Source organism: Leuciscus leuciscus, assembly GCF_965113295.1.
Source record: "Leuciscus leuciscus genome assembly, chromosome: 23".
NCBI lineage: Eukaryota > Metazoa > Chordata > Actinopteri > Cypriniformes > Leuciscidae > Leuciscus > Leuciscus leuciscus.
Genome location: NC_138747.1, coordinates 15347135 through 15373418, shown reverse-complemented (window position 1 = coordinate 15373418; position 26284 = coordinate 15347135). Strand labels below are relative to the sequence as shown.

The following is a 26284-nucleotide window of genomic DNA, read 5'->3' as shown; positions in this document are numbered from 1 at the left end:
ATAAATGATAACGGATTGGTATTTAAAAGCGTTTTTCTGATTTTTGGGCAGAAGTTTGGAAGCTATACTTAGCAAGCAAGGAAACTGAAGCGATGCACCCAAATGTTAACATAACTCCATCCTAAGAGGCCTCACAGTTTCTGCAAATCTTTTAGCGTGAGAGAGTAGATGAGCAGTATGAGTGTACCATATATTCACTAACACTAATTGCTTCTTGTCATTGAAATGATAGTTAATGGGGAAATGTATTAAGCAGGCAACTGTGACTGAATTTCACATAGTGTAGTAGCAGAAACTAAGCAGAATGATTTAGCTTCATGTTTGTTAGTATGATTTATTATTTATTTTTGCATTTTCATTTACGGATGATTGATGCCTCGCAGTGACAGTGTTGCAATTAGCAGAAGTGTTAAAACTAATCATTTTTTGAGCTTATGCACCAAAGTTTTTTCCATTTACAAACTTCTTCAGTATTTAGTCTTTTATTCTGTATCTGAATTAATCAGCAACTGGAATATAACTAATAAAAAATTCTTTATGATTAATATAGTGAATAAATAAAATAGCTTTAACACCTCTGCTAATTGCAACACTGTCGCTGCGAGGTATCAATCATCATCAAACATCCCACATCATGCAAATGTCTGGACAACTTTCTTCTTTGCAAAACCTTAGGAAATTTATTTTAATTTTGTACACAGTAATCAACTGTGGTTGAATCCATAATTACCACATATGGTTTTAGACACTGATTAAACATTTCCCAATGTCACAAAACATTCAGCAGACTTTTTAAATGCATACAGCATATCCCTGATGAGCCTGTTGTGCCATGTGTTTCTACTGTACCATCTCTAGACTGAATGTTGACACAGTATATCAGCTTTCTTTATACTAAATGATGTCATAAGCTTTAAGGACTCATTCAAAGAGTGAGGCATCATTCAAAGAACTGTATGTTATGAAAATAGCTCTCAAAGAAATCCATATGGTGTCATCTGGTACCTCTGCTCATGGTTGAAATGTGGCCACCTTATATTGATTTCAGAACATTTTTGTTGATTCTCTTAAACATCCAAGGCCAATATTACGAACTGTTTTGGGAGATTGTGAACTAAGCACTTATCTTTTCCATTCTCTTCTGTAAAGGTTACAGTCAGGTTGGCTTTCTGTGGGGTTTCGGAAATATGCTCAACCAGATGCTTTTGATTGTTCTGTTTGAAAAACAAGAATCAGTGTGTTAAAAGAGGTTAAATAGGTCAAATTCCACTAAATGCAGTAATTCCTTTTTATTTATGATGCACTTTGCTTTTCTCTATATGCCCTGTCAGCTCGCATTTTATGAGGCACAAAGCCATGCTTTGTGGCTAAAAATCTTCTAGCACAATCATTTCACTGGAAATTACACAAATGGTAGTGATCACAGTACATTATATTTAAAAACTCAACTCTCATAAAAACTGTATCGCTGTCTTGGCATTTAAATGTTGCCTGTGGCTTCTCTTGAGTATTCAGACAGCAAGAGACTTTAGGTATGTCTCAAAGACTGGATGCTTTAATTTAGTATTTATCTAAACAAACTACAAAGATTGACTTTTCAAACCACTGGGATGATATTTATGTATCCTTAAAAAAGGGTTGTGGGGATGAGATGAGAAGGAAAATAATCATAAACAACTAAAGCTGCTTCCTCAAGAGCTTGCACATCTGGAAATCCCTCAAAATTAAACACGCACTGTATGACCTACTGAGAATCACTCACTATAGTAAAAGCAGCTTTGCCAAAAAGAAACTAAAGATATTAGCTCCATAGGTACATTTTCGATCTTGGCCTTGGTTGAAAATTTGAGTTTGAAAGTTTGCAGTGTTAGATGTAATCTCCCATTAGATTCATTCGGCAGGATGGGAGGGTGATAGTCACAATCCCAATAGGGATTTACATCCCGCCCATTTCTAAGCTGCACCAGTCTGTTCTATAAACATGAATGATAATGATGATTCTGATTCTGAATGATACATTTTGAGCAGGTTTTCCTGCATGAACAAAAAGGAAACTGCATTGTAAATACATGTCTCTTCCATTCATAAGTTTGGGATTTTTTAAAGGATTTCTAAAAGTGTGTTTTTGAAAGAAGTCTTTTATGCTCACCGGGACGGCATTTATTTGATAAAAAATACAGTAAAAAAAAAAATATATTTTTATTATTATTTTTTTTTATTTTTTTTATTTTTTTCACATGATCCAGAAATCATTTTAATATGCTGATTTGCTGCTCATGTACATTTTATTTTTACTATTATTAATGTTGAAAACAGTTGTGCTGCTTAATATTTTTGTGGAAACCGTGTGAAATCTATTTCAGGATTCTTTGATGAAAAGAAAGTAAAAAATAACAGCATTTATTTAAAATGTACTGTCAGTTTCGATCAGTTGGGTGCATCCTTGCTGGATAAAAGTATTCATTTTAGACAGTTCTTGTTGGTTTCTTAACCAGGTGTATTTTAGTTTCTAGTTACATTTAGAGAAATAAAAAAAATATTTTAATCATACACTTCGTTGAATTTCCCTGTCTAATTATTTCCACAATGAGGCAGGAATATGTGGGAAGGAAAGTTAAAACAGTTCAGGCTATCTTCTTTCCAGATTGTTTTGCTGTGGCTTTCAAATAAATTCTCAATTTAGAAAAAGAATAACAAAATGATGGGGTGTGTAATTTAGGAACAAAAACCAAACATTTTATATGCAGTGTTCTTGATGCGGAAATGGCGATTCATAGTTCAAAGGCTGACATTTACACTTATTATTGTCTCTTTCACAGCATGCATAAACAGCATGGCCTGTAACATCCATTAAATGCTCTGACCATGTGCAGCTAGTTAATACACTGACTTTACAACAAAATGACCACAATTATCTAGGATAAGTGCTTTGACATAACTAAAGACTCTGCATTGCTCTGATCTTCCATCACATGCAATTCATTTGTAAAGATGCCCGCTGTGTGCTTCAAAATAGGACAAAAGCATGTAAACACTCTATTCTAATTAACAGGTTTTGGCTATTTCAGCTACACTCATTACTAACAGGTGTATAAAATCAAGCATACAACCAAACAATTTCCTTAGATGGGACCCTTTTGTGGGTCTGGTGTGGAAGACTTTGACTGGCCTGCCCACACTCGAACCCCACTGAACACCTTCAGGGTGAACTGAAATGCTAAATACAAGCCAGATCACCCAACACCAGCAAATTCCCTGCATCCATGGTCCAACAGAAAGAGTTATTGAAACAAAGGGGTTCCGAATATGCTTTGGTTTCCATTTTATTTTAGATGTGGCATGTTTCATAATATGGCACCTTTCCATCACTCTTTTCCAGGTCATGTCACTAGAACTGAATTGAGAGGCAGCAAGCAAGACTACTCTTGGATACCATGATATCCTACAACTTCCTATGTGCAGCTTTGATAGCAACAAGTAATAAAACAGAATTTCCTTTTTCATGTTTTTATCAGTTACAGTAGCTTCCGTTGAGCTCACCGCTCCTCTCATTTTCGGTCCCCTCCTTCTAACAGAGATAAGTAGGTCATTAGGGTAGTTGAGATTTTCTTATGCAACATTTTACCTTTCTAAAGAAACAAAATGACAGTTTTCTGTGACTTCAGAAAGAGTAAAACATGATTGCATTGGATGTGATAAGATACTATGCACAAAGGCTGATGTGCAGCCCAATCAAATATAACGTCCCTGGGAGATGAAACGTGTCTTTGCAGCTCAAATTTACATCAGTTCATCTGTGTTTTCCTTTGGAGTCCATTGCAGAGCATGTACAGATGGATAGTCGCAGGAAACCGCAAGCCCAGAAGGGATTTGGCATAGCATTTGGTGTGCAAACTACAAAGGGGAAACACCATGCCCTTGTAAAAGAGTTAAAATAAAGCTGAAATAAAATTGAAGGCTTATAGGATGTCTCATAGACTGACTATATGTGGTGTGCTGCCTTTAGAGAGAATCTGCCTTTAATTTAAGATTTTTAATTTTTCCCCCTAGGATTTGCAGCATATAGTATGAGCAGCAAACCTTTAGGACTGAATTTATTAAGGAACTATTTTTGAACTAGGTGGGTCATCTGAATTATGGGGTAAGCAACTATTTGCTCTTTGATTTCCTGCCAAGTTTCAAAGCCTCATTAGAACGGCATTATTTGTGGAATTTCTCCTTCGCCTGATCGTTGATAATTACCTGTCCTAAACAATTTCTTCAGCCCAGATGCAGTCTAATAATGAATAGGTACATAGTCACGTGAATGCAACATGCCTAAACTGTGCTCTTTGTTGGGCAATGACTATACCAACAAATTAGGAGGGAAAAATCCCTTTGTATTGAAACGAAAGCATTCTTGCTATATTGGGTTATGGGGCCCTATTTTAACGATCTGAAACGCAAGTATCAAGCGCGAAACGCAAGTAACTTTGTGGGCGGGTCTTGGGCGCTGTTGCTATTATACCGGCGGGATAAATGACTCTTGCGCCTGACGCAAATCTAAAATGGGTTGGTCTGAAGTAGGTTCATTACTCATAGGTGTGGTTTGGACGTAACGTGAAATAAACCAATCAGAGCGACATCTCACATTCCCTTTAAGAGCAGGCACGCTTGTTCCATGGCGGATTGATATTATAACGGCAGATTTGCCAGGAGCACGCCAGGAGCGGTTCACAGCCGAGGAGACCGACGTTCTCGTCAGGGCCGTAAAAGACAGAGAGGTGACATTGGGGATGGAGAAACACACCCAAATTAGCTTTGGTTAAACAGGTGTATAATAATTTGGGTAAATGTGTAAGCTAGATTTATGCCTATTTTTCACATCTTCATGGACACAACAATGATTTCCCTCATGTGTTCATATTTTTCCTTGTAATAATGTATGGTTTTCTAAAAATGAGAACTGCTGCGTCTGTGTGTAGATGAGATAAGCAAAGTGTATGCGTGTTGTGCACACGCTACATTGGTTATGGCCAAGCATGCGCCCTTAAAATAGCATATGAATAACATGCGCAACGCGCCACTGACTTTAGACTAGGTTTTTCCTGGTCAGTGGTAGAATTGTTTTCTAAACCTGCAAAATACGTTTGAGCCGGAACACGCCTCCTCTTTGCGCTGAACCGCCCCCGGGAGCGCAAATGCATTTGCTAGTTTACCGACGTGCGTCTGTGGAGGGAAAAGTCTGCTGTGCGCGGGTGCAAAATAGGAATGATACATGCGTCGGTGTACAAAGTAAATTGCGCTGGGTGCAAGATAGGGCCCATTGTCTTAATGGACACATTACCTCTGTTGCTCCATTAAGAGTGTGATGTTGCTTTTATACAACAGTTCAATGAACAAGAAGTTAATAATAAGTAAACTTACATTTTAGACACAGTATTTCTAGTTACTTTGTCTATTTTTGCTCCGCCAACAAATATAGTTGCAAACAAAGTCAAAGCAGCACGTATCCGAGAAAGGCAGTGTTTCATTTCTGAATGTATCAATGCTGTTTAACGAGGCTTTGAAATGAATGATTCAATGACTTATAAAAAGACTCTCTTTTCATTCCTGAATGAATCAGTGTGTTTGAATGAATTTGCTGAATGAATGATTCAATGACTCACTCATAGAAACAGCCACTTGTTGCCACCTACTGGCGTAACGATGTAACGTGAAGAAAGAGTCACTGAAATTCTTTACACTATTTCACAGACTGGCCTGTCTGGAATGTGCAAATACAGACAAGTGAGGTGATACAAAGGTACAAGTTCTGGTGGACTGTTATATGTGGTTTATTTTTCCACAGTGTTGCTGCGATCACGATGAGCAACCTCACGTAAGCTTGAGTATAGGCGACGGCGTGACACTGTAAACATAAAGTGCAACAGTCAGATTCCAGAAGTAGAAATCCATTAATTGTCTCTAAAAAGAAGTTTATTTTTAACAATAACTTAACTCTTCCTAGTAAAACTTACTAAGGTCTGAGGTTGTTAATTGATGGCATATTGGCTTGATAAAGCCAAATTTTTTCTTCCAAAATAATCATGTTTAACAGCTGAATTTGCAAAAACTTCATTACCCATGATTCTGTACAGAAAATTCCACCAATCAGGTAGTTGTAGCAAGCAAATCATGCCTAAAGTGCTTGCAGGGAAAGCCCACTCCAATTAAGCATGAATGAAGTAATTGAGTTGGTCTGCTATATGCTGTCAAAATACTTAAATATTTGTATATATCTTGTTATTTATTATATACCTAAAATGTATTGTTTGATATAATCAATAACTTTAAATTAGTAGTTTTATATTTTTCCATCGTAGCACAATGCTTAATGAGATCCCTAAAGCCACTAAGAACACTTTTTTTTTCTTTTTGTCCAATTTTCAAATACTTTTTTGCTTAAAATAAAAGTTTTTAATGTTGTGATTCACCTTGTAGACGTTTATGGCTAAGAAATTAGAGCTGGGAATGTTTTATAATAGTACCTGAACAGTGCTCATAACCATTCCGTCTGATGATGGTTCCTTATAATAGTGATCTTTTCAGAATGAGCAAGACAACAAAACAACAGTGCTAGTAACTTGCCTCTTAACCTCTGGCTAATGCTCACTCTCACAGCATGTTGACCTTTGACATGTGAACTTCATGGATCACTCTTTCTGAAATTCAGCATTCATGAGCACACTCAAATTGCTGCATCTTGCACTCTTTCGGAAGACTTTGTTAGTATGATAGTCTGAAAAGCATGTTTCAATCTCTCATTGTTTCCCAGTGAGACTCTGAAAGGGTGTATGATTGATTCTAGTTTATAATACTAATATTAACGGGGCACAACATCCTCCCACTTTTGCTTCTTTTAAGCAGAACAGCATTCCTTTTATATCTGACAAAGCTTACACTATAAAAACTGATTATTTTGAGTTTCATATAATGTTTTTGGCCTCAAAGAAGGATTTGCTGTTTAATAAAGTACTGTGCTTTACTTGCCTTTTCCTGAGGAATGAGCGTTTCAGGGTATACAAGTATAGGAATTTCAGCCCGTTGTCATATGATATTTCCTGTACTTCTCCAGTCATCCAGTTCACAACTGAAACATACGCAAAAAACAATCTCTGGCCAGAATGTCATTACTGTTGGGAAAGAGAGATCCATTGTGATTTTCTGCTTTTGCATTTGGAACTTCTTGGTGGTTCTTTTCCCCCAAAATAGCGGAATATAAACTGTTTAGTGTGAAATAATTTTGATCACCTGAACAGCTTTTTGATTTGGCTGAAAATGTTGAAGCAATCTTCTCGAAATGTCCTAAGATGTCTTGTCTTAAATATTTGGGCAAGGTTAGTTTTACAAGGAGCTACTGAAGTGGATAGCGCTAATGTCAGAAATCTCTGACATTTCCGAGTTTTGGACATTTTTGGTTTATTTATTGTTCTTGAATTATAAAATCTATTTTGGTATCTCCTGTTCTGAAAAATAGGAGCTTAAAGTTAAAAGCAATAATTTCAGATCAGTTTGCATTGAGATCTTGACTAATGAGGCAAGTTTTTCTCAGATAATGCCAGGAGGAGCTCTAGCAGATTGCAATTATGAATCACGTTTCCCTCAAGTTTGTGGAACTTTCCGTCTAGCCAGGTTGTCCATCTGACTGTATCATGAAATTTGCAGTTTTTGTAATAAATATTGAGGATTTCTCTCAGCATGTCTCTCTCACTCTTTCAGAATCTCGAGCTCCCCCCTCCCTTTGGTCTCTTTTCAGTGAATGCCCACAGTCACACAGGAGCGTAGAGGTAATTTGGGCTGCCGTTTTTCTCCAGCGGGGGCCCCAGCGCGCACCGCTGCGATCCTGTCAGACGCTGAGGGGCTGAAGTCACAGTCAGTCCCGGGTCTCCAAGCTCCTGCCAGCGGGACTCTGGCCTGGCCATTCTCATCTCAGTGACAACCAGAGAATGGAGTTTGTGACCCAGAATTTTAAGCTATATATGATATGACAAAAGGCCAGGCCAATGCATTTGGAGAGGGCAGGCATATTGCCCCATGGTTCCTCCTCCTATACAGGCACATGGCTTTGATGTAAAGATGTACAGTTTGGAGAAAGAGTTTTCCTGTTTGTAAGAAATGGGGAGACATAATCTGATTGGCTTCTCGTTAACTATGATTAAAGGAGTATTCTATTCAAGATAAGATTTACTGACAGCACTTGTGGCATAATGCTGATTACCACAAATATTTATTTTGACTTCCTCCTTGTTTTCTTTTTACATTGAGGCATTTACATTGGAAATAAATGGGACCAATATGTTAAAATACTGTTTTAATACAGGTTTTTTTTTTTTTTTTTTTTTGGATTGCTATGACAATGTACTGCCTAAAACCCTAAACCAACCATAAAAATGACATGAACAATTTTCTTCTGTGAAAAAGTTTGTATGTGCTAAAGGAGGGAGAGCGTTTTCACATTTGGCTCCTAAACTCTGGAATAGCTTTCCTGATAATGTTCGGGGCTTAGACACACTCTCCAAGTTTAAATCAAGATTAAAGACACATCTCTTTAGCCTAGCATTCATATAATGCATCTCCTAACCTTATACAGTTATATCAGATCAAATGCACATGATTATCCTTGATTAATGTTATGAACAGCAGCTACGCTAATTATTTTCTATTGGCTTCTCTGTTTTTTCTTGGGATGCCCATCCTGAGGTAACTAGAGAGTATGTCAGCTCCAGTTTGGATCCAGCCTATTATGAAGACTTCAGATGCCCAACACTTGCGAAGAGACGGCGCCAAATCCTGCGAAGACTTCAGATGACGCAAACTCTGAATCAACATGCACCAATGCTATATTTTCTAAATGTCATTAACAAACAAGTATTCATTACTTCAATGAGCTCATTGTATCTGCATTAAATTACCACATTGTTTAAATTAATACATTTGTAGACTGTTACCTGATAACAGAACACTCTAAACTACACCGCGGTCGCTTGACTTCAAAGTCACCATCACTAAGCTTCCGACAACTCTTTATGTTTTTATCTAAAAACATTTTCCCAGAACCTTTGAGTTAGAATAGTTTATAAGAGCACAGTTATAAGCATAATGAGGCTGTAAAAGCGGACTGAGCTTACGTGTTAATCGTGATGGCGTTTAATCTCGACTGTCTCTGTCGTCCCATTTAGCCACTTGTTAGCAACCGCATTTTTCAAGACACATCACAAGTGGGCTAATACTATTTTAGCCCGTAGAATAAAACGTGAAAGTGTCTTGAGCTTGTGTTCACCACAGACCTTATTTCAGTTATTTAACCAAAATCCCATTAAAAATCCCATTGACTTCGGGACGATGAAACCGGAAGTGCTAAGATGCTAACTCGCTTCCGCGTTTTGGCCTACAAAGTGATGTCATACCTGCACCACTCTATTAAAGCCTTAATATTACCTTAAGAAGTGGTTTCAGTTTATTTGCATTAATGCCATTACATTTAATAATAAAATGAACTCACCAGAAGGAAATTAAGAGCCGCACTGTAATGAGGAACATTGCATTCAGTATGTTATAATAACCCACAAAGCAGACTAGTCATGTGTAATCATAAGCATTATGTCATTAAATATACCCTTATCAATGACTCTCTGCATTTGTCATCCTTGATAATGATACTAAATTTTTGGTGCAAGGAACATAAAGCACAGCTAAAGAAAATAGTTTGTGATTATGCTGTGGGTTCTTATTCATTTTCTCCCCTCCCTTCTTCGTCTTTCTGTCCAGCTGCTTTGTATCAGCGTGGAGGCTTAAGCAGTTTGGGCATTGAGTTATCTTTTTCAATTTCTATCACAGCTGAGAGTGATTAGGTCACCATGTTGTCCTTATGTTTGACACGAGAAGATATGTGAGTAGATGGGTCAGGCAGCCGTAATGCAAAGCCATGAAGGCTCAGATCAACAATACAACCACTTTTCTTAAACTAGCTGTCAAAATTCATATTAATCAAAGTTTGTCTGACTCCATCTGGATGCCCAATCCCACACGTTTTTCCAAGTACTCGCCATGGTCAGTGTCACAGCAGCGATACCATATGTAAAAAGCTCTCTCATAAGTTACAAGATGATGATGATTTAGTGTATAGCCATTCTTGGTCAAAAGAAAATGTCTAAAAAGTTTAAACAAATTACTTTTTGGAAGAGCAGAGGAGTTTTAGGACCACAGATGTGCTTTGTTATGAAGTGGCATAGAAAAGGTCTTTCCAACCTTAGCAAGTTTAATCAGACTATCTCTGTTTGCACATCTTGATGGATCCCTGCTTTGCTTAATCTGTAGTTTTCCCATTCCATGGAGCAGTATAAAATTGGGGAAGTGTCTGAGATTTGGAAAAGACCCCAAGCAGCTGCTCTAGATCTTGGAAAGTGTCCATGTTCAGTTTAGCTCCGTCAGCACTCTGACCTGGCTATGCATTTGATATTTAAAAGCTTATTAAGACAAAACACATACCTTTCCCCCTACGGTAATAGAAGATTCAGCAATTCTAAGCACTAAATAAAAATCATCCAGCAAAAATAGACATATTTCAACGCCCAAAAAATCAGCCCCTATTTTCTATTTTGAGATAGTTCCCAAGAAAGCTTTTTTTAATGCAATATTCTGGGAATTTATTCTGAGGGCACAATCCAGAGACCACTGCGGTAGGAGGGCATGGCCTAAAAATATTTTTTTTTTAGATCAACATAAAAGACATGATATTGAGTGTGAAACACATTACATGGCTACGGAAGCCTGTTTCTGCCACCGAGTTAAAAGTAATTGCGATAAAGCGTCTGCTAAATGCATATGTTAATGTATATCTCAGAATTTTCAAAATTTCTCATAATTGTGACTTTATACCTTTTAAGCTCACTATATTTTATATCTCAAAATTGAATTTGTTTCACTCAATTATGACTATTATATTATATGTGACATTGTTTCTCGTAATTGCCACTTTGTTTATCGTAAGTTTGACTATGTCTCGCAATTGTGAACTTTTTTCTTGAAATTTTGACTTTAAAGACCATATTTACTAACAGCTTACACCAGGGCAAACTCTCTTTTGGCGTTAAAAAACGACTGTCAGGATTTACTAAAGACATGCAGTGAAAAATGAGCACTGAAAAGGCATGGACAGTTATTTTTTGCGGATGATCTTATTGCATATGTATTTGTAGGAGTTTCTCTTTCAGACGCAAAATGTATGGGGAGGAGAGTATTTAAATGAATCATTCCAGGTGATTTACTATGGTTTGCATTAGTCAATTTACTCACATCAGCGCTTTTTTGGAATTGCACTCTCACACTAATTTTCCCTGTTTAGTAAATCTGGCCCTAAATCTCACAATGTGGCTGTGTTTATTGTAATTGCCACTTTGTTTCTCATAAGTGTGACTTTATATCTCTTAATTTTGAATTTGTTTCTCATAATTGTGACTTTATATCCCACAAATGGGACTTTTTATCTAACAATGTTACTTTGTTTCTCAGGACTGCCAATTTGTTTATTTGTCACTTTATATCACACACAAAAGTGATTTATTTATTTATTATTATTTTAAACTTCACAAGTCACAAGTACTCATTTTTTACTCTGAGGGGGAAATAGGCTTTCATACATTTCTGAATGACTGCTAAGTATTTTTGTTGAGTTGCAAATGTATGCAGCATTCTAGAAATCAAAATGTGAACTTGTGTGTGCAATCTATTAGCAACGTGTGTTCAATTGGATCATAACTTGAAAAATGTATCTCCACCCAATTTTTCTCACGAGAATGCACAAGACTCTGCCTGAACTAGGATGAAGAAAAAAGCAATCCAGAACCGGGGAATCTAGACATTATATCTGATTGCCAGTTGATGGTGAGGTAAAGTTCAGCAGGTTCAGGGACATTCAGTGTCTCATCTTGACCCTTCTTTGAACACTCAAGCCAACTTTCAGCATCCATTCAAGCTTTCTAGTTCTTATCATCTCATCAAAGGAAGTGAAGTTTACACTGACTTGAGGTCACCCTTGATACACTATTACAAGTCCAACACGCTACGGTCAGCCTCTCTCTCCCTCATTCATACTTTCCATTGAGGAGCCTACAGCTGGTGCCCAGTAAAATCCACATTCACTCCAGGAAATCCTACAGTGTAGATAGGATCTCCAACTCCTTTCATCTAAACCTAAAACATAGCTGTAATGGAAAACCGTGTACTCAGCTTTGTCCAAATCTATAAGCCAATGAATCCCATGAAGCGGCAGATTTATAGTCACTTCAGAGAAGATAGTGTAACTGTAAATAGAGAATACCTACAGTATAAGAGTTTGTGGCTTTAAGGAGCAATGCGTATCGACCCAAGATGTTTATAGTGCACATATGTGATTTAAAAATCAGCTCATCAAAGTGTTCTTAAGATCTTAAGATCAATTAGAGTCCAAAGTAACATTTGTTATTGATATATATTTAAGTGAATATTAGGCAAAATGCATAGGGATGCATCTCAATTGCTTTAAGTTATAATATCACATATATCAGAATTATTAATCTTCGACCAACCTGCTTTCTAATCACTGATATCAGCATCGGCCACTGAAAAACACTTGTCAGTAATATAAATGCCAGTACATCCATATAAATGCACATTTATGGGACATATGTCTTGGGACAGACACAAAAAATGCTTAAAAAGAGGGAAATTACCATGTACAAGGGGTTGACATATAGGTAAACCTCAGTGGACTTCACCAGTAATGTCATATTCTATTCAAGATTATGTTTCGGGTCAGGTGTTCAAATTTGCAATGCTTACTCTTTAAAAGTCGAAGTTTACTACTTAATGACTCTTTACTTATTTAAATGCTGTTTGTATTAACGTGAACATTAATTTTGACTAAGAACTAACTTAGGCTAAGTGAAAAGCAGCGGTGTGCTTATCTAACTGACTGTACAGTTTAACAGCACAATCTGAAGCTGGAACAAGAACATAACGCACGTATGGACGATCATTATGAGTAATATGTTTAGTGATTTTGAAAAGAAGTTTAGTCTGCACGCTGCATTAGCGACACATATGGCAGGAGTGGCTTTCTAAGAGAGGGGTGTCTCTTAGAGTACGCCCAAGTCTCGGCTAAAGTAATCAGCAAACTGGAGACCACCACAGTTGCATCGACCCCCTTTCTGCTATTATGCATGCAAACCAAGAGCTCCGACCGAGCGCTTGTTAGCGACATGGAAGTCACTTCTGTAAAGTAGAGAAGAAACGCTTTGAATGTGCCAACCGTACGGCAGAAAGCCCGGCTGAGCGCGGCTTCAAGGGACAGCGGAATACTGTATTCGGGCTTGCTTGCATTCATTTCTCTTAACGTGGACAATCATGTTTTTGTTCTTCTGGGGACTAAGCTTTTTTCTATTTTTCTCTGATTTCATGAATGCACTAACTTCAACAGGGAGTCCGCGAAATTCAGAGAAAGGTAAGAGCTCTTTTCGTGCTCTTTTCTCTCTCATTCAACTCAGTGCCTTGAGTAGCAGAGAATGAATGACTTTCCTCGCTTGCTTCAGAGCTGATAGCGAGCAGTCTGAAGAGTCTTCGAGTAATAGTTTGAACCGTCAACTGACTGACACCTGATTAATCTGTTGGAGTCTGGTAGAATATGGCAACTGGTCTGATTGCGATTTGTTGCATGGATAGGCTATGGATGGATTATTGAAGAATACGTGAAGTTTTGTTAGGGTGTGCATCAACACTGTTACCTTCAGATTTCCCTAATTTGAGTAACAAAAACTTATTTCTTATAATTGTTTTTCAAGAAGTGAACAAAAGTATGAAAAGGTATCCTTTTTCGTCACTTTTGTATGTTTATCAGTACAATGTCAACCCTGTTACCATGATTATTGATAACTAAAAAGCAGATTTTTATAGAAATATCGATTGAATTGTCTTTCAATTAATTGTAGTTTATCTTGTAGCCTACTGTAGCCTAGGCTACGTTAACTTAAATTGTAAAACTGTCAACCCTGTTACATTTCAGTTTACCTGTTAGCCTAGATGGTGTCGTGCAATTTACGCTCATTGCTCATTATTAGCATACACAGAAAACGGCATTCATAAAATGATCCATTGTTACTGAATTTGACTATTAAATCTCTGTTCTCGTCCACAGCGATATTACCGCAGTTTGGCGCGTATGAGATTGTAACTCCGGCCAGAGTGAATGAAGCCGGTGACAAACTGCCAACGGGCGTGCACTTCAAGAGGAGAAAGCGGAGTACCGACCCAATAACCGGCAACATCTCCCATCATTGGACCTCCCCACACGTCTATTATCAAATATCTGCCTTTGGGCAGGACTATTACCTTAACCTTACGCTCGAGTCGGGATTTATTGCCCCAGTTTACACTGTCGCGATACTCGGAGCATCCAGTGAAGGTCAGAATTCAGAAGAGGGGGAGGAGGACACGGAGTATCAGCACTGCTTTTATAAAGGACATGTGAACGCTGGGCAGGACCATACTGCAGTAATCAGCCTCTGCTCCGGTTTGGTGAGTTTAAAAGACGTACTATTATTATCTCTATATTAATAATAACGATTTACATTATCACAGGCTAATGTATGCCATTCAGGTAGCAATAAGCATTCGGAAACTTTGCAAATGTTCATATTTAGGCTACTTAATCTTTTGTATGTGATTAGGCTGCAGTATAATACCTCACGTAGCCTACTTGAACAGAAATGTGGTGCAAGTTAGTTGTATACATGCGCACTAGTTTTGAGGCAGGTCAGTTAGAAAGTATTTTCTCAAACTTGTTGGTAGGCTACATCATCGATCGTACAAAATTGCGCTGTACTTGAGCTGGTGACGCACACTCGTCATCAGTGGCATATAGTAGCAGTAGAGTGCTGACGTCAACGGCAGTCCATATATGGGACTCAGATGTCATTTGCTGATGTGAACGTAATTTCGCGCCATGTAACAGCGTTTCTCACAGATCAAAAGCAGTCGTGGGAACTAGTGCAGTGATTCGAATAGGTTCTTTCAAAGAACCTGTTCAAAAACGTATTCAGCGGTTATTTCGTCGTCACGTGGTCCCTAACATCCCAGCAATGCATGCTCAAAGTCTAAATCATTCCAATAAAAACACTTAAGTAGAAAAAGAAATGAAAAGTGAAGAAGTATTTTCATGTGTCATAATACAGTCTGTTGCATAAAGTCATGATTTAGTTCATTAAGAACCTATCATTTACACGAAACAACACTGAAATTAATTTACTTATCCCTGCTGAAAATGTTTTAGGAAGTAGACTTAAAGTAGGCTATTGGCTGTCTCAGTTCCAGGAACATTTGTGATTTCACTGATCACTTGTTTCTGCAAACATAGAGATAAAATAATAATAATAATTTAACACTATTAGGAGCCCTCCAAAACAATCTGTCACTGGTAAGACATCTGCTATAACATAATGAAATACTTGCAATTTATGTGTTTAAAAAAATAAATAAAATAAAAAGATTTGTAAGAATATATGCTTACTTTTGTTTTGAAGTTTTTGAATAGCCGTCAATGGAGAAACACCATCATAATGGTGGCATTTACCTGCAAATATTCATTGAGAAAGATTTTTTTTTTTAAACATGGCTCAAAATAATGACTGTTGACAAATCTCTTTAATAATTGAGTATCGCTGGAGGACACAAACTCATAAACTTATTAGTTAGGTCTATATGTCCCCTTAACAAACACCCAATCCTGGCTAGATTTCAGGAAACATTGTCAGAAAACAATGATCAATAATATAAGTCTCTTGTTTTGAAATGTGCTATCATGGGAGCTGTAGATTTTCATTGAAAACCATGAAATATAGAAAAAACTGATTTAACTGGGGAAATTGTCACAAATCTGATACAAAATATAATTCTTTCAGGGTTTGAACCTATGACGTTTGGGTTACCTGTCTAGACAACAACTACACAACCACCCCCATTAGCTTACAGTGCCTGTAGCAAAGATTATATATTATATGGCATTTTAATGTCATAAACATATTGCACAGGTGTTTATATGCACACAATATTTTATAAGTAAATTAAGTCAAGCTTGTTCGTGATGGCCAGTTTGTATCCCTTCCTACAATACAGGTTTATACAAACAATTTGTCTATATATATGTTTTTTTTATATAATAACTGGCCTCAAAACTGTTTAGTATGTTTCTTCTTGAAAATAAGGGGGGAACATTTGCTATGTGCTGCTTGCTGGCTTTATCTATTAGAAAAGTCACATTTCAAAACATTATACTTTGTAAATAGCAGAATTTTCCAAGTTGTCAACCACATTCTGCATTCATTACCCCCCAGAGGCCAGTATACTGATATGCATGCAATGTATGTTTTCTTTATCACTCCATCAGCCACTTAAGGTTTGTACTTAAATAAAATCTTAGGGGGGAGTTGTAAGGGCAATTTACAGTCACACACTATGTGTGCATAGATTTCACTGGCCATGGACCAATTTAAACATTGTTGTTGTTTGTTTTAGCTTGGCACTTTCAGGTCACCAGAAGGGGAGTTTTTTGTGGAGCCCCTTCACAGCTACAATGGTGAACATTTTGAAGAAGAACACATCAAACCTCATGTCGTGTACAGAAAAGATGCCTCAAAAAAGAGTGTGGATGATCTGACTGCATGTGAAACTTCAGGTAAGCAGGAATACACCTAAGTCCTACATTTTGAGTGGGAAAGTTTTAAGATGACAAACATTAGATATATTTTAAACATTAAAGCAAACCAATGATGGTAGTAGTCACATTAACAGAAATTCAACATTAGATACTGTACTGGATCTTGACATTTCCGAAACATGCTTGAAGTAGTTGACCAATCACAACACACTGGTCCAGCCGACCAGTCGGAGCACATTGTGCTTATTGGAAGGAGGGGCTTCATAGAAACAGGAACTACTGTAAACAGAGTGTTATGACAGAAGAGAGGAACATTTAAACATTTAGTAGACCCTAAAAACTAAATTAAAACTTTGAAAAAGTGCATTATGTCCTCTTTTTCAAAATAAGAATCATTAAATGATTACCATATTGTTTTTGTGAAAATGGTATATGTTAACACATAACTAATTTACCCAGTTATAATTCTGTAAATCTAAATATGACTATGGTTATATGAGTGTCACAACCACACTAGACATTGAAACAGATATGCTATAAGTATATGAGCTATGTTTCCATCCACCTACTATATTTGTATGCACATTTTCGGATATATTACATTAAAAAATGCTGGATGGAAACACCAAGATACACATAAACTCTAAAAATGAGCATAAAAACCATATGCGCTTAGTTGAGGCGGATAATTTTTTTATCCGATAAGAAGGCATGCACATAAACTATGATGGAAACACATTTACTGAAAAAATCCCTCAATGCGCAACAAAAAACTCAAGTGACTTTGTCTCAACAGTGGATGTGATTGGATAACTGCAGTAAATAGCAGACAAATTTCATTGCACAGCATCTCAAATGTTGATTTCATCATTCTAAAATGTCTGAGGCAAAGTCTGTCATCAGAATTATTTGGTATAATGACCTCCCAGAAGTGTCTCAATTAATTGCATTCACAAACAGCAGGCATTTCTTCTGTGCGCTCTGAGACGCAAGTCATTCATAATGTAGGAAGAAATAGCCACAGTGGCTTCCCCGATTGCAGCAACTTCCATTTTTGTTATATATATTTTGTACCAATTTCCCATGAAGTGAGGATTTTGTTCTCTTGAACATGAAATGGAAACGCTGCTTAATTTGCAAATGTTTTATGCAATATTCCAATTTTTCATACAAGTTAAAATCGCAACCTTGAATGGAAACATAGCTATTGGCATTAAAATACTCAAAGTATAACATTCATGGTATCTTTTACATCCTTTGCTTTTCTATTTTCAAATGTCATTGAGTAGAAGTCAGTGGAACATGAAAAATCATTGGAAGTTCTTGGTATCAGTCCAATCTTAGTTTACTGCCTCAAAATCCTGTTGACTCTTGCACTTCCTGTAGCTTGAAGATAAGGAAACTCAGGAGGCACAATACCATGAAAGCCACGTGGTGAGCTGCATTGTAGTAAAGCAATGCCAGTTTTAAGTGTTTGGAAATTCAATATTACAAAAATAAATTTAGATAGGGCTAATGTACACTGCTATGTTTCAAGAACACTCAATGGCAGCATTGTTTTTTGAGTTTGGTATTGTGTTATGTAATGGAAAAGTTTGACCCCCAAAAGTGCTGGGAGGAGAACTTTTTTTTTTTTTTTTTTTTTTGCATGATTTTTATTGAAAACTCCATTGTGGCATTCTTTTTTTCTAGTGGAAGAAATATGATTCATTTTGATTCCCAGCAATTTTTGTGCAAAAACAATACTCATTGAGTAGAATGTCAGGGTTGTGTTGAATTTTTGTCCTATTTTAAGCTCTTGGAAATTAAGACTATTCTTTTATTGTTTTAAGTTGTCATTAAAATTAAGCACTATAACAGTATAATGCAGTAACAGTCAAGGCTGCAGTACTTTGAAGAAAAAAATCTATAATATTGTGAATTATTATTGCAAATTAAAATAATTGTTTTCTATTTTAATCTATTTTCAAATGTAATTTATTCCTGTGATGGCAAAGCTGAATATTAAGCATCATTACTCCAGTCTTCAGTGTCACATGATCATTTAGAAATCATTCTAATATGCTGATTTTTGGTGCTCAAGAAACATTTCTTATTATCAATGTTGAAAACAGTTGTGTTGCTTAATATTTTTGTGGCGCATTTCTTTTGAATAGAATAGAAAGTTCAAAAGAGCTTTGTATGTTCAATTGATGGAGGTTTGCCACTTTCTACAGTCCATCTGATCATCTAATATACAGTAGATCATGATAAATCCTCCTTAGATTCATAATTACTTGCTCTGGTTATCACACCCTGTGATATAGTGATATATTATTTTCTATATATAGAACAGTTTATATAATACAATTATTTTAAATCGCTATATTTTAGTAGTATTTAACATATTATTTGTATTGTTCTCCTCCTTCATTCCAGGACACATAGAGCCACATCACAGACACAGGAACAGACTGAAGAAAAAGTTGCCCTCAAGCATGCTGTCCGACCTGGAGACTCTTAATTCCAGGCTCTTCTCTGCCCCCTTCCCCTCCTCAGAAAACAAGCACAACTCCGCTAATGAAAGCAGTGACTCCAAGCCACACCAGAGATCAAAGCGTTTCCTCTCCTACCCCCGTTTTGTTGAAGTCATGGTTGTGGCAGACAGCAAGATGGTGGAACATCATGGAAGCAACCTTCAGCACTACATTCTTACACTGATGTCCATAGTAAGTTCCGCCTAGTTATCGATAGTCTTCTGCTTTGATAGGTCTGTGTCTGATGCTTTAGGTCTATGTGACAGATCCTTACCATGGGGTGAATGTGTCTGACAGACTTGATGAATGTGAATATAAAACAAATAAAATCAGGTATGTTGCATTCACAGCATGCTTTAGATGTTTTTTCGTTGGAACTCACAGGGAGGTTAGATGACCTATATTTTGATCTTGGCAAAGGCTGCATTCTCAGCAGGACCTGGCAGCACAAGCTAGTTCTCAATGGCCAAGAAACATTTTTCCCATTCTCCCATTAAGAACGCTCCACTCCTGCCTGGCCCTCTTTGATGAGAATGGCCAGGTTCATGCCCCCCATGGTCCGGGTCCCGCGTCTGCCGCGGTGCGGCGGCTTAGATCATGGGGGTCGTACATGGAGCATGCGGAGGAGTTTGAGACAGGCCCAGCCCTTTTCATCATCTCTGGTGGGCAAGGCTTACATGATAGCAGGTCAGGCTGGTGCATGCCTTCACAAATATGGCAGGGAGCAGCCCTAGCCAAAAGCCTACAGCTCCTCACATGGAAAGCAAAAGAAGGAAAGTGTTGCTTCTCGAGCCTCCCCTCAACAAGCTTGGGGGTCGAGACAGCATTCTCACCCCATTGCTTCCTCATTCTCTTGAGGAATGCTTCAGGGAAGAGGTCCTGACTCCAGTCTCAGGCCTCTGAGGGCGAGCTCTCTCAAACTCGGGTGTACCCGCTCCTTCATGGAGCCCTCAGGAAATCGATCAGCCAATTGATCAGCAGTGTGAAAACTTCTACCAAATGTGTCTCAATAGGTCCTGTGTACAATAGAAAAGGGGTACAGAATCCAGTTCGGTTCTCGACCACCAAGGTTCAACGGGGTGTAATCTACGGTAGTGGGCCCTGAGCAGACTCAGGTGCTGGAACAGGAAGTTCAGCCTCTCTTGGCGAATGAGGCCATAGAGCGTATTCCTCCTTCTGAGAGAGAGTCGCGGTTCTGCAGCCGGTACTTCATAGTTACAAAGAAGGATGGGGGGTTGCGTCCCATCATAGATCTAAGTCAGTTAAACCTTACTCTGAGGAGATTCAGGTTGAAAATGTTGACGATTCCTCTTATTGTGACTCAAATCAGATCCGAGGAATGGTTTGCCATGATAGATCTAAAGGACACATACTTCCATATTTCCATCCTTTCTCAACAAAGTAAGTTCCTGAGGTTCCCTTTCGGGGTCGAAGCTTACCAGTATCGGGTTCTTCCGTTAGGCCTAGCATTGGCTCCCCGCACCTGCACAAAGTGCATGGATGTAGCTCTGGCTCCTTTGAGATTCCAGGGCATCCGTGTACTCAATTGCATTGATGACTGGTCATTAATAGTTCAGTCACAGGAGATGTTTTCCTCGCCCACATAAGGCGCTTGAGGCTAAGACTGAACTCCAAGAAGAGTAGGCTTTCTCCAGTTCAGAGGACAACTTTTCTAGAAGTAGTTTGGGACTCGGTTACCATGCAGGCACGACTGATTTCTGCTCGTATCGAGTCGGTTCTCTCAGTGGTGAGCAGAATCAGGCTAGGCCAGGCCGTCAGTGTAAAACAGTTTCAAAAGCTGTTGGAACTCTTGGCAGCCGTGTCCAATGTGATACTCCTGTACATGAGATCCTTGCAGTGGTGGCTCAAGACCAAGGTTTTTTTTTTTGGCGATGGAGTCAATTTGGAGGCTTAGGGCAAGAGTGTGTATTATAATGTAATATATACCATATATGACATTACAGTATACCGTAAAACTGTATTATAAGAACTATGGGATAAAGGCCAAAACCGGCCAGATATAAGTTTAAACTGTTGAAACTCTCTCGGGCCAGTAATTTGAGAAGTAATTAGAAGCTTTGACAATGAATTTCAATTGTCTGTATTCTCTCACTCAGGTTTCCTCCATCTATAAGGATCCCAGCATTGGAAACCTGATTAACATTGTTATTGTGAAATTGGTCATTATAAAGAATGAGCTGGTAAGAGTTCAGCATTAAGACCTCTTTTAAATGTGCTTAAGTAGTTCTTTACAGTTAAGCCCTAATTACTTCTGTAAGGGTAAATGTATTCAAATGTTTCAGCATCACCTGTCTCTATTCTTCTGCAGGATGGTCCCACTATCTCTTTCAATGCACAAGCCACTTTGAAAAACTTCTGCATATGGCAGCAGAGTCAGAACCACCTGGATGACAACCATCACTCACATCACGACACTGCCATCCTAATCACAAGGTGAAAGAGACTTTATGGGAGGGTTTAGATCTTGTATTTTCTAAATTATTTATGGTGCAACAACTTTTCAAATTGGGTTACACTTTTCAAGGCTACAAAGGCAGATAGTAGAATGCAATTAACAACATGGACACATGTGATATAAAATGGTATCCAAGTACTTCTTAAATTTGTAAAGCCTTGTTCTATTTTTTTTAGGCAGGACATCTGTCGAGCACGGGACAAGTGTGACACTTTAGGTAAATCTTTGTGTGAAAAAAGTGATTATGATCCTATTGAGGCTGACAATGAGGATGATGTTGACGATGGCAATTACAGCAACAGCTATGATTGATATTCCTTTAGTTTTGTGTTCTCTCATGCATTTTTAGGTCTTGCTGAGCTGGGTACAGTTTGTGATCCCTATAGAAGTTGCAGTATTAATGAGGATAATGGACTCAGTACTGCTTTCACCATCGCTCATGAGCTTGGCCATGTGTGAGTACTGTTTTTGTGAAATGTTTTGCTTCATAAATGTATTTTATGCCACTTTGTTTGATGTTTTGTTTTGTAGCACAATGACAGTTATGAATTTTTAAGTTTTAAGCCTGGCTTAAGTGTCCAAAGACTTTTTGCGGCTGTAATATCACCTGCATTATAAATGCTATTTGTCATATGGACTTTGCTTGAGAGGAGCTTTTATTATACCCAGAACTAAATTATCTTTAAAACATTAGTAGTGTTTCTTTCATTTTTGGATGTTTGGGGGAGATGTCATTGCTATTTGTTCAGTTCGATAACAGTGTGTCTGTGTCTGATATGCAACTTCTCAAGGTCTTTTGCAGAAATGACTAAACTACTCAGTTATACTCTTGTGTTTATATCATGGCACATACAACAGTCTCATGATGGTACCTATTTCAGTCATAGCTTGGCTAACATCCTCATTTAAAGGCTATCGTTTATCCCTCAATATTGGCAAATTCATCTACACCAAATTCGCATGTACAGTCATATGAAAAATTACCTCTAAAAGAACTCCCTTTTTGAATTCCATTCTTATCCGGTGGCAGGTGGTGACATCAGTGCCGTGCGCTTGAGTACGGATTTAGTCCTGGTGCTGTACAGTGTAATGCCTTGCACACCACCTCTCTCCAATATAATTTGACACTATATTTACTAAAGATTTGCAAAAAATATTTACAATACATATATTTTTTTTATCCTTTATGTTATTGAATATTACATTTTTCATGCAAATTTTTGCATTTAGATTACCTTCGATGTCATCTAACACTTTTTATAACTAAAGTTAATCTTTAAAGACGCTTAAAATCTCTAAAAACTATTTAATAACACTGATAAATGTAATCGTTAGCAAATCTCAACATGAATATCCATACTACATACTGTACATCATAATGTTGTGATGCTTAAATTCACTTGTAGTATTTAAAATGATTGATTTTATTTTTGAATGTTTATTTTAAAATGTATCTAGCACAATTGTTGTTTTATCAAATATATTAATCAGCCATTAATCAGTTATCCTGCATAATTTTTTCATGTTTTTTATTTTTTAAATGATGAGTTTATAAAAAAAAAATTCTAAATTGACTGCCAATTAATCAGCTTGCCGAATATATCAGCCTGTCACTACTTCTCTCTACTGACTTTTTCATAGGGTCATAGTACAAATGTGAAAATACCTGATATTGGTCAGTCTTACAGATACTGTGTGGATCACAGTACATGTGTCCTGAACCTGCTCATCGTCTTGTCCTGTTTGTGTGTGCGCATGTGTGTGTTTTCAATCATGCCCTCAGGTTCAACATGCCTCACGATGACAGTAACAAATGCAAAGAGGATGGAGTCAAGAACCAGCAACATGTGATGGCCCCTACGCTCAACTATTACACCAATCCTTGGATGTGGTCCAAATGTAGTCGGAAATACATCACAGAGTTCCTCGAGTATGTAAACCCCTTTTACACAGCGTACAGTGACAGGTTGTTATTGAGCCTATGATGTTGGCTTGGACTCTTGAAGTTGAGCACCACCGAATGTTTAATGTCCAGCTTTGGCATGCATTTGTTTTCTTCTAAACATTCTCAATTGAGATGGAAACAACGTCATCTGTAGCAAACGGAACTGTTCGATCACCTACTGAGAACATTTCTGTTGTTTGTCTCTTGTTTGTTTTGTTTTCTTTCAGCTCATTCGTTTATCATTTCTCATTAGCACAGGGTATGGTGAGTGTTTGCTCGATGAGCCGGTTTCTAGGCCATACAGTTTGTCCCAGCAGCTGCCTGGACAGATATATAGCGTCAATAAACAATGTGAGCTGATATTTGGGCCTGGGACACAGGTGTGCCCATATATGGTGAGAAGATCCCTCAAGGAATTGCATAACATACTGACATGGACATCTTCTAGTGTGTATTATCTATTCTGAAATAATTCATGGACCTGTTTTTAAATAAGTGACTTTCAAAGCATGTTACATGTGCAGAAAACAGGCATCATTACAAATTTTGTGTGTAAGAGTTAGATGTTAAAGCTAACATTTAAGTGTTTGGATGTTGTGCAGACACAGTGCCGGAGATTGTGGTGCACCAGTCCAGAAGGAGTCCAGCGTGGCTGCCGGACCCAACACATGCCATGGGCTGACGGGACAGAGTGCTCTCCAGGAAAGGCAAGCACTTCAGAAAACTAAATTTACAGCAACATGTACAGTGTTTGGAATTGTGTTAGAGCTATTACCCCATTTTTTGGAATGTGGCAGGGGTTCTGATTCAGTGAAACAGAATGGGACCCCAGCGATCAGCCCTTGTCAACGAGTGTAAAAAAAAAAAAGTATTGTTAAATAACAAACATAAAGATCTGAAATCCCCTCATTTCTTGGGACACATTTGGTATTATTTAAAGGAATAGGTCACCCAAAAATGAAAACTGTCATCATTTACTGACCATCATGTCGTTCCAAACCTGTTTGACCTGTATTTCTTCTGTGGAGCATACAAGAAGATATTTAGAAAAATGTCTCAGCGTTGTTTTTTTGTTTTTGTTTTTTTATCTATACAATGTAAGTCAACAGGCTCCTGTGTTGTTTGGACCCCAACATTCCTCAAAAAATCTTTGAATGCCTTCCAAAAATATGTTGCGAAGTAGAAAGAGAGTTATACAGTTTTGGAACAACATGAAGAAATCATTTTAGTTTCTGAAGTTATAATTTTCATCTTTGGGTGGATTATCCCTCTAGCTTTTCCTATTATGAAACAAGGCTGGTTGCTTGTGGACAGTTTGCTGTATGTTAATAGTTTTGTTTAATTTCAATACCATGACATATACTCATTATGTCTCTTGAAAGAACTCCATGCAATAAACACATTATATTTCTCCACATGTTGGAGTTGCAAAGCAGATGAAAAGCAGATTTAACTTAACTTTCGATCTAACTTCAAGCACATATTTCCTCCAAATAGCGACCAAATCACTTCCACAGTGACATTCGTCCACACTGATATATTGCTTTGTTTTTGCCCTTGTTTTACAATGTTTCCCAGATTGTGAACTCTAGTCAGAATTATGCAGTGGTAATGATTGTAAACAGCATTGCATCTCTCATGACCTCCATATGAAAAGCGTTGCAGATAACATCACAAAAGGGAAGTTTTACAAGGTTGCTAGGTATCTCAACACTAACTTGGTGCAAATGCATAGTTTTTTCTCTGAATGTCATATGGCTGAATTCATATGGAATGCCTTTGCTGTGGTATCATGCAACTCAATGTATCTAGATATGCATAGAATGCATCTTGCATCTTGTTTTGATTTTAACAATGGGACCACCCAATATATGTGGATTGTCTGGTAATCATTGGGTGAAACTGTTTTAAATCAAAGCTTGACCCATGTGCAATGAAATGGCAGCGTAGTGCTTTAGCTTGATGCTTCGCTCCGTGAAGTTTGTTGCACCTGAAAATGTTGATATGAATCATATGAAAGGGATTTGTATGATTAAGAAAACAAACTAAATGACTTAACAGTGCTATCAACGCCGATATCATGGGGTCCACTTTATGGGAAAGCGAGAACTGATAAAAAGTTGCATTCAATGTGTACCTTGAATGCGATGCTCTCTGGATAAAAGCATCTGCCAAATGCATTTGTGTAATAAGTGTCATTTTGTTCCAATTGACTAAACAGTTTGTTGAAATGAAACAACTCAGCCAACCAGATGCTGGACAAGGAGTGCTTTTGAGTGAAACAAAAGAGACTTTGAATTGAAGCATGTTGTCTGTGTATCAACAGCATTCTTCGTCATAGTTAGAAGCAGTCATGACTGATTCTGCAATCATCTTTTCTCTGTTTTCTCCTCTTGCAGCATTGTAAACATGGCCTGTGCATCGCTAAAGAGCACGATTCCGTTCCAATAGAGGGGGCCTGGGGCGTGTGGAGTCCCTTTGGCACATGCTCAAGGACCTGCGGAGGGGGAATCAAGATCGCTGTGCGCGAGTGCAACCGACCCGTGTAAGCTGCCGCTCTTTGTAGTCTAGCATCCTCAATGGACTGTGAATTGGCACCAGGTTTCTCAATGTTCCCTGACAAATGGCAGCAGCAAATC

The 26284-nt window shown here is 37.8% G+C and overlaps 1 protein-coding gene across 1 annotated transcript in view; it reads left to right on the top strand.

The window, feature by feature from the left end:
* The first annotated feature begins 13163 nt into the window (after nucleotides 1–13163).
* adamts9 (ADAM metallopeptidase with thrombospondin type 1 motif, 9) overlaps nucleotides 13164–26284 on the top strand; it is a 34450-nt gene continuing 21329 nt past the window's right edge. The window contains exons 1-12 of the mRNA XM_082155238.1: nucleotides 13164–13501; nucleotides 14192–14571; nucleotides 16567–16726; nucleotides 19127–19416; nucleotides 21342–21425; nucleotides 21554–21678; nucleotides 21877–21917; nucleotides 22050–22155; nucleotides 23484–23630; nucleotides 23899–24040; nucleotides 24248–24352; nucleotides 26045–26190. Coding sequence (XP_082011364.1) covers nucleotides 13405–13501; nucleotides 14192–14571; nucleotides 16567–16726; nucleotides 19127–19416; nucleotides 21342–21425; nucleotides 21554–21678; nucleotides 21877–21917; nucleotides 22050–22155; nucleotides 23484–23630; nucleotides 23899–24040; nucleotides 24248–24352; nucleotides 26045–26190 — 1823 coding nt within the window. The 5' untranslated portion in view covers nucleotides 13164–13404. The remainder of the gene's footprint in view (nucleotides 13502–14191; nucleotides 14572–16566; nucleotides 16727–19126; nucleotides 19417–21341; nucleotides 21426–21553; nucleotides 21679–21876; nucleotides 21918–22049; nucleotides 22156–23483; nucleotides 23631–23898; nucleotides 24041–24247; nucleotides 24353–26044; nucleotides 26191–26284) is intronic.